Here is a 9,483-nt window from a genome sequence, read left to right on the forward strand (position 1 = left end):
ATGCTCAGAGCAGGTGTTCCACGCACACTGTGTGATTTATGGTGGCCCCGCCATGTAGGTGCTGGCAGCGCACAACCAGGGTTCCGGGAGGTGTAGAGATTGGCTGGGGTCTTGCTTCTGGTGAGTGGCAGAGTTGGGATTTGAACCCAGGATTGCCCGATCTAGAGCCTCTTCTTTCCCCAAACTGTCCCCTCATCCTTCCACCCCCCACCGTGGCTCCTGATTAGAGGAGGTACAACAGGAGTTCAGAGGAGTGGCCAACCCATGCTCGTAGCTCCAAGCACTCCTCGTGGCTATGCTCGGCTGGGGAAGGGACAGGCCTGGGACAAAAGGTTGCAACAAAAGGTGCCAGACTATAATCCTTCCAGTATTTTTTTTTTTGCTAGCAGTCCAATTTGCTTGAAGAGTAAAATCTCTCTAAAAAGGCTCTCTAAAAAGTTGGGGAAAAGCAGTACAATTAGAATCCTGTTATAAAGAGGAATCTTAGGAGAGAGGCCCGGTGTCTGTCAGTACTGGAAGAAGCATTGCGCAGGGACCACATTTGCTGAGCAAAATCTAACAGTGGGTCAGCCTGTTTGAATCATGGGAAGATGGATCTATCATGTGGCTGGAACCCAGTGGCCTCTGCCGCCCCCTATAAAGGGAGCCGTGTGTGTGTGTGTGTGTGTGTGTGTGTGTGTGTGTGTGTGTGTGTGTGTCTATATGTACATGTGCATGTCCATGCTTTGAAAGTTGGGCCTCTGATCAGAATTTTTTGAACAAAGTGTTTCTTAGTTGAAGGAAGAGTTTGGGGGTCTCTTGTTTAATCCAGCTGTGTTTTAGTTTTGAAGACCTTGAGGCCCCAAACACTGAGTAACCCACTCAGGTCTCCATGGAGTTCGCTCCTACCTGGATGGTTTGGGTCTGGTACAAGGAAGCATTTCCGGCCTCAGAGTCACTGTTAGCTTCTGACAGACTAATGACAGCCTAGTGCCCCGCATCTTCCTTTGCGGTCACAGTACTCCAGCAGACTGTAATTTGTGCTGTGGAAAAGAGCTGGGACAAGACTCTCTCTCTTCTGCTTCAAGTAGCAATTATCTGAAAATCTCACTCTTTGCCACCTGAAGCCATCCAGTAATTCCTTTAAATAGTGGAGAGAAAGGAAGTACACGTGTGTCCACACATCAGAAGCACTGGAAGCTTGTTAGAAATATAGATTTCTGCTAGCCCTTCTACCTTCAGCCGCCACCCATAAATGGCTGTCGTTGGATCTGGGGTGGATCGAGGAATTCTATGTTTTACGTAAGTCCCACAAGAGAGACTGAAACGGGGGGAGGGGGAGGGAACCACAGCCTGGCATCTTTTCACTTGTTGATGGGCTGCGCAGAGGCCATTGGCTTCTAGACTGTGCCCATTACAGCCAGATCCCAAGAGTACAGTCTGGGCATGAACATCCTTACGAGCAAGTCACTGATTTCTTAGAGTGGGGGTTGGGAGTAGAGGATAGATAGACTGCTTAAAAAGCAGGTGCTTGTTCTATAGAAGGACCTGTTTCTCTCCCAGTGTACCATGCCCTCTTCCTGGAAGAGCTGACTGCCTTGGAGCTGATTGAGAAGATCGCCAGCCTGTACAGCATCTCTCCGCAGCACATCCACCGGGTGTACCGGCAGGGGCCCACGGGCATCCACGTGCTGGTCAGCAATGAGGTGAGCGCGGCTACCTGAACTGCCCTGATGAGCTGGGAAGATTTGGGCTCCTGGGAGAAGCAGCAGAACCTGCACCAGAAATGCCTTGTTGGGGGTTTGGAGATGACTTTGGCCCAAAGGATGGCGAACAGTTTTTATTCGCATGCCACCTGCCCTCAGCTGTGTTGCTCCATGGAGTGCCGTGAGGTAGAGAGTGCTGAGGCCACAACTGGGCTCTGAATAGCTATCGAGCGAGTATCCATCCCCTGTGTAACCCATGCTTGAGCAGGTGCCTGCAGGAACCAGGAGCACAACTGCACCTCTGCACTCAGGGTGCTTACAGTGAGGGCTGCAAGAAGTCAGGAGAAGAGTGCTCACCCAGAGCAGGCAGCAGGCCCCCAGTGCGGAGTGAAATGGACTAGGGGTTGGGCGATGGAGAAGACGTGGCTCCCTGGGGAGAACAGAGAGGTCTCTGCCGAATGGTGAAGGTGCCACAGCCTTCCTGGGCCCGTCACTGGCTACCCAGACCTGTGCAGGGCACAAGCGACTGCTGGCAGAGGGCACAGGTATTGAGCCAGGGCCCTGCTGGAACTGCCCTCAAGTGATCTGACCCTGCTCGTGGCTAAAGAGGGGTTACTAAACAGGTTTGTCGACACATTTAGGCATTCCTGCATGTCATGGAACAGAGGCTTTTAAGCTTGTTCTGTCCTGGACCTCTCCTCTTAATAATAATAGTAAGGAGTATCAGCATATATTGAGTGCTTGCTGTGTCCCTACTATTGTTCTAAGTGCATGCATAGTGACTTACTTAATCCTGACAGCTTCTCCATAAGGTGAGTGCTGTGATTATCCCATTTCACAGGTAGGAAACTGAGGCACAGAGAGGATGAGTAAGTGCCCCAGGTCACACAGGTAGTAAGGGGTGGAGCTATGGTGGGAACCCTAGTGGTTCAGATGCAGAGCTCAAGCTCTGAGCCAGCAGGCTATCCAGCTTCTCCTCTGAAGCCTTTAAAATGAAGCCTTAAAAAATAAAACAGACCTGATAGGAGCAGGGCTGGGACCCTAAGCCCTCTGCTCAGCCCCCAGCAGACCCTGCGCCAGTCGTGAGAACTCCAAAAGTCTCTGTGTAGAGGATTATAAAGGAAATGATACAGGAGTGGTGGCTGGGGAAGTACAGAAAATGTGGGTTTTGAAATTGGACTGGTGTCCCCACCTGGAACCGACTCCTAGCAGCTGAGCCACCTTGGGCAAATTTACTTAACCTCTTTGAGTTTCAGTTTCTGCATCTGCCAAACGGGAATAAGTGTACCCATTGAGCAAGTTGTAGGAAGGATGGAATGAGAACACAATGTTAGGTACCAGGAGATGCTAAATAACCAGCGAGTATTGTAATTGATAGTGCTAGGCACAAGTTATTTTGGAGAGCAAGTGATGGAGAGATCTTTAAATTCGACAATGTATAAAATGTAAGGTTTTTAATGGCCTGTTCATTTCATTAATTGTCATTATTAGTGATAACTCCTGTTGTCCCTTTTATTACAGTTGCTGGAGCCCCTTAAATGGGAGTCTCCGATTCATGGGCGGTTCATCCTAGAGGTTGACAAGGTGGTGTTTCCCTTCCTTTTTCATTAAAAAGTAATCCACATACTAAGAAGTCAACCAGTGTAGAATAGCAGAAGGCAGATTGCGAAAGGCCCTCATCTTCCCCCACTCTTCTTTTCTGGAGGAGTTTATATTAGGTTTGATGAGATTCTGCCAAATAATTTTTCGTGCAAGTGTCCGTGTGCGCGGGTGAGGGTTTTTATAAAACAGGGATCCAACCGTATATTTATCTGCAACTTGATATTTTGTCACCCGTTCAGAATTCCTTCCATATCGTTATGTTCAAATCTAATGCAGCTATTTTTATTTTTTACCCCCATTTCGTAGATAAAGAAAATGAAGCGTAGAGTTCTTGACCCAAGAACTTACTTTAGAATAACCAGGAAGGTTAAACCGCCCTGAGCAATGGGTTGTTGTGGCATGGAAAACTTGTCACTTTGCAATTCAAAATGAATTTCTTCTGTGAAGACAAAAGCCAAGAATGTATAGAACTCTTGCAATTTCACGGGTCCCTGAAGAAAGTTTCTTCCCCTGCTTGCCCTGTGCCCTCAAGAGCAGGCAGTTAAGCAAGTGAAGCAGAGAACAGAACTCAAATGCCACCTCAGCTAAGTAGGCGATTCTTATTCCCCGCTCTCTTTGCCTCTTAACCCCAAATCAGTTGGAAACCTTTGGGTCTTAATTGCCTGGAGCACTGGAGGCAGCCCGACCAGCCCAGCCGCTGAGCGGCCCCTGGGGTGCAAGGGCACTGAATTAAATGAGGGAGTTACTGATTAAGCCCGAGTGGGCTCCGCTTAGGGCTTTGCATGCCCAAGTGGCTGGGGCGCTGAGAGTCCTAGAGGGAGCTGGCCAGCAACAGAGAATAAATGTACTTCATGCGTCATTAGGCCCTACGGAAAGGGACGGGGATTGACAGGTGGATGGATTTGGGGTAGTAAACCAGAGCAAGCAATAAAATGTGGGTTGCATTTTTTAAAATTAGAGGTTTTGCTGTCGTGTTGGGTAGTATGATGTGTATATATTTATGTATGTGTGTGTATTTTTATTCTCTCCATTTATATTGTGAAGTACAGCATACATATGCAAAGAGTATATAAAACTTACGTGTATAGTTTAAAGAATATTAAAAGCACCCAATACCTGCGCTCAGGTTAATACAGTGTTACGTTAGAGGCCCCTTTGTAGGCTAATTTCATATTCCACTCTACCCCTTTACCTGCTGGTCTGAATTTTGCATTAATCATTCCTATGTTTCTCCTCGATATATTTTAAAACTTCATATAGGTGGAATAATAGCGTATTCTAACATGACTTTCTTTTGTTCCACCTGATAGATTTCTGAGATTCATGTCTGTTGAGGTGTGCTGCTGGAGGTCATTGGCACTGCTGAAAGTATGGTGTGATTAGGTCATAGTTTATTCATGTTTCTACTATTGAATGACATGGGGGCTGTTTCTGATTTTCAGTCTTACAGTGCTGCACTAAACATTCTTAGATGTGCTCTGTGTGTGTGCGTGGAGTTTAACTAGGGTGTCTGCCTATGGGAGGCCTGTGCATGGCCACAGTCACAGGTCCCATGGACAGTTCTGTAAAGCGGTCGTACAGATTCACACCCCACCGGTAGTGATGTCGGCTCTCGTCACTCTACACCCTGGTTATGTTTTTTATCATCGAAACAGTCCCATTTTACAGATAGGGCATGGAGACAGGAAGAAAAAAGGTTGACTTGCCCAAGGTAACTGGGCAGTTAATCAAAATGGGAACCCCAGAGAGGTGGCTGGTGAGTACTCATTTGATTCCTGCCATGTTTGTAGATGCAGGCAATGGCGCTCTGTTTATATTTGGTCCTCCTAAAACTCTGATAAGCAGAGTCTACTAATTACCCAGGTTTTTAAAATCACTTTAGTTTTTTACCTGTTGCTACTATACATGCTCCTTGTAACGCGTCTGTTATAGGGATTGGAAGACCCAGTAACTAGGAAAAAGCGAAACAAAAGCAAACAAAAATTTAGTCTCATATTAAATGTTAATTCCCTTCCAGGCTTTTCATCTTTCATGTTCAATTTTTTGTTATTTAAAATTATCATTTTGTACATTTGTTTTATATCACGTTTTCTTGGTGAAGGTAAACATGGTGACCGTCATTTCTGATGGCTGAGAGTGACTGGGCTCCTTATCACTTGTCCTTTTCGTATTATGAACTCACTGTTGAAGGGACGTGGCCTCTCTTTTGCCTTTCAGATGGTGCAGAATTTCCAAGATGAATCCTGTTTTATTCTCAGTACCTTAAAAGGTAAAGCCCCCCACCCCCCGCCCCTTTCTTGTTTAATTGAAGTATGTTGGCTGCAGTGTAGTGTGGGGAGTGGGGCCTGGCTGCATGGTGTCCCCTTGAGAGACTGTTACCTGGGGATATCCTCTAACAAAGAGAAACACAAACTTCCTGTGAAACCTAGCCCTGGAATGTGAGAATTAGTGAGATTGGCCTCAAAGTCACTTCTAAAAGGGAAATCTTGGCCAGATAGTGTGTTCTCAAAGAACTCAGTGCCAAATAGATGTATGATGCATTTGAGTTTTACTAAAATGTGGGTCTCTAGAAAGAGCAGGCATGGAATACAGCAGCTGAGTCTGAGACCGAGTGGATAGGGATCTGGGATGGAAGGGTGGGATGTGGAGGGCCTTCCTGAAGGAGGAGTCTGAGAAAGAACACTTGGGCCAGGAGAAAGGAAAGACCAGCTGTGACCTTCCTTAGGGCCGGGGCAGGTGAGTATACGAGGTCTGTCGAATGAAAACCCCTTGTCTGGGTCATAGACCCTGCACTCTGACGGGGCCTGGGGCCGTGACACCCCGAGAACCACAGTTTGTCCAGAGCCTCGTTGGACATCGGTCCTTTAGTCCTTGGGCCTATAGCTGTGGTGGAAAGGCCTGTTGTCAGAAGGAAACTCAACGAGGCAGACACAAAGGCATGTGTTGAAATCTCTGCTTTTGTCAGCACATTTTGCTCTGTGCAGCCTTATTTTGGTGGTCTCTGTCAGTATTCATGGCAGGGCTTCTGTAGTACCCTATCGCTCTGCATTCCGTGACTCCCAAATGCCATGGCACCATGCCTTTCTTCCTGGAAAATGCCCAGTGTTTCTCTCTTGCAGCTGAGAGCAGCGATGGCTACCACATCATCCTGAAATGTGGCCTCTGAGCAGAAGTACAGCAGGCAGCTGCCTCCTCTTCCCAGCCCCTTGGATGTAGAAATTGCACCACTGTAAGCTGCAGCCTCCTCTGGCAAGCTGTGGCTACGAGTGACCTTGCTTGGTCTATGAAAGCCACAGACCAACGACTGGCAGAAACCTGCAGATGCAGAGTCTCTGGCACGGAGAAAGCCAATAGCTCCTCTGTTCTTTCCACTTGGCCTCCAGCTTTTGAACAGTTCCTTGGTCTTTTCCCCAGCCCTGCCATTCTAAAGAGGCAAACAGTGGGGCATCTTCTCTGGAATCCCTTCCTCCCTTAATTGGAAGCTAGTTCACTAGGTATCTTGGTGCCCTCTGTATTGATTCCTTCTGACCACTCTCCTGCCTTCAGACAAAGCTCTGCCTCACCCCGAACCTTCACCTTCTCTGGTAACTGAGGCTCCGTGACCAAGACTGCTGACTAGATGGGGGCTGTTTGCCTCCGTCGTGTTGGTTTCCCCGCCCAATGACTCCGCAGGTGAGCATCCATCTGTCCTGTCCTTGGATGGACTGATGGGAGTGGAACATGCTGTGCCTTCTTCTTTCACCTTTACCTTGTTTCTAGGGATCTGCTACTGCAGAGCCCAGAGATGGGCTCATCTCTCTGCACTGGTGTGGTGGACACCACACTGTACAAGTAGGACCTGCCACACAGACCTGTTCTGAGGCCCTTGGGAGAGAGGCAGGGAGGATAGAAAGACTGTTTTTAGGTACATTCTCATGAGTATAAGAGGGATGAGAACAAAATGATTCCTCTTGAGCTTCTTTAGTATAATTTTATTTCCTAAAAATCATGGATAAGGAAGACTAGGAAATGAACATTCCATTATATGATCAGATGACCTTGACTGTCATGATACCTGGTGGTCTTAGATGGACTCTCCAAATCAAATCTCATATAGAGAGGACCTTGGTTAACCATTGCCAAACTTGCTAGGTTTCCGAGGGACATTGTATTTTCTGTGAGCGTCTCCCTTCTCCCATTTAAATATTTATCTTTTTTTTTTCCATTTGTAGGGGATATGGTTAGAGCATTTTGCCTGCATTGGCATGATTGGACCACCTTTCTTAGTGACTTAACTATTAGGAAATTTGAATATCAGTAGCTGGTAGACCCAGGAATTACTCTTTGTCTTGACTCTGCTTCCCAGGACCCAGTGATCTGTATGGGCCCAGGGCTTCAACTCTGCTAATTAGATTCATCTTCCAAAACGTGGTGAACCCTATGACCAACTGAGCAAGGTGTTACAGCTTTTAAAGTGGAACTTTGGCGGAGTATAGTGTTAGAGTCAGAGATGATCAGAACTAGGACACCTTGTTTTACAGATGGGGAAATTGAAGTCCCAAGGGGCAAAGCCACCTGTCTGATAACACATAGTGACTGGGTAATGACATCGATTTATTATACAAACCAGGGTACTTTTGAGAGCGAATGAGCTTATTAATCATCATGTTGGGACAACAGGTATGGTGTTCCTACAGAGTAAAGACAGGCTCCTGATTCCTTTTCCCTTTTGAGGGAGGAAGGAGGAGCTGGCGACAGCTTTATTGAGATATAACTCACATACCATACAGTTTGCCCATTTATTGTGTACAATTCAGTGGTTTTTAGTAAATTCACAGAATGACCACAGCTTTAGAACATTTTCATCACCCACCAAAGAAACCCTATATTCTTTAGCAAGCATTCTCCCATTTTCCCACCCCGGCCCCCAATTTCTGTAGTGCTAGGCAACCGTGAATTTACTTTTTATATAGATTTACCTATTTGGGACATTTCATATATATGGAATCATACAATATGTGGTCTTTTGTGACCAGCTTCTTTGACTTAGCTTGATGTTTTCTAGGGTCATCCATGGTGAACATATGTCGGTACTTTTAATCATTTTTACAGCTGAGTAATAGTTCATTCTATGGGTATACCACATTTTGTTTATCCATTCATCACTTGGTGGACATTTGAGTTGTTTCTATGTTTTGGCTATTATGAATAATGCTGCTATAAACATTTATACAAATTTTGTGTACACATGTTTTTATTTCTCCTGGAAATATATATAGGAATGGAATTGCTGGGTCATATAGTAACTCTATGTTTAACTTTTTGAATAACTGCCAGACTGTTTTTCAATGCAGCTGCACCATTTTACATTCCCATCAGTAGTGTATGAGGCTTTCAATTTCTCTACATCCTCATCAATACTCGCTATTATCTGTCTTTTTGATTATAGCATCCTAGTGGGTATGAGGTGGTATCTCATTGTGGTTTTGATTTGCATTTCCCTGATGGCTAATGATATTGAACATTTTTTTTTCATGTGCTCATTGGCTATTTCTGTATCTTCTTTGGAGAAATATCTATTCAGATCCTTTGCCCATTTTTAATTGGGTGATATCTTTGTATTATTAAGTTGTATGAGTTCTTTGTATATTCTAGATACAGGTCCTTCACCAGGTACATGATTTATAAAAATTTTCTCCCATCCTATGAGTTGTCTTCACTTTCTTGATGATGTCCCTTGAAGCACAAAGGTTTTTAATTTGATGATGTCCAAGATTACCCATTTTTCTTTTGTGGCTTATGCTTTTGGTGTCATATCTAAGAAACCATTGCCTAAGTTAAAAAGTCAAGAAGACTTGTGCCTATGTTTTCTTCTAAGAGTTTTTATAGTTTAGCTTTCACAGTGGTCTTGTATTCATTTTAAAGTAATTTTTGTACAGGTAGACCTTGTTTTATTGCACTTCACTTTATTGCATGTCACAGATGTTGCCTGTTTTACAAATTGAAGGCAAGACCCGCCACCAGCAAAAGATTATCTCGCTTTATTGTGATACCAGCTTTATTGTGTAATCTGGCACTGAACCTGCAGTGTCTCTGAGGTGTGCTTACATAATAGATTGTGAGGTAGGGGTCTCACTTTGTTCTTTACATGTGCCTATCAAGTTGTCCCAGCACCAGTTGTCGAATAGACTATTGGAATCCCATGGAGTTAATTGCC

General features: G+C 45.3%; 1 protein-coding gene across 1 annotated transcript in view; it reads left to right on the forward strand.

Annotated features, from left to right (window-relative positions):
* TFCP2L1 (transcription factor CP2 like 1) overlaps positions 1–8,475 on the forward strand; it is a 49,506-nt gene extending 41,031 nt beyond the window's left edge. The window contains exons 13-15 of the mRNA XM_039876518.1: positions 1,543–1,685; positions 5,505–5,556; positions 6,407–8,475. Coding sequence (XP_039732452.1) covers positions 1,543–1,685; positions 5,505–5,556; positions 6,407–6,453 — 242 coding nt within the window. The 3' untranslated portion in view covers positions 6,454–8,475. The remainder of the gene's footprint in view (positions 1–1,542; positions 1,686–5,504; positions 5,557–6,406) is intronic.
* The last annotated feature ends 1,008 nt before the right edge of the window (positions 8,476–9,483 follow it).

The sequence above is a fragment of the Pteropus medius genome, unplaced genomic scaffold, assembly GCF_902729225.1.
Source record: "Pteropus medius unplaced genomic scaffold, Ma_sr-lr_union100, whole genome shotgun sequence".
NCBI lineage: Eukaryota > Metazoa > Chordata > Mammalia > Chiroptera > Pteropodidae > Pteropus > Pteropus medius.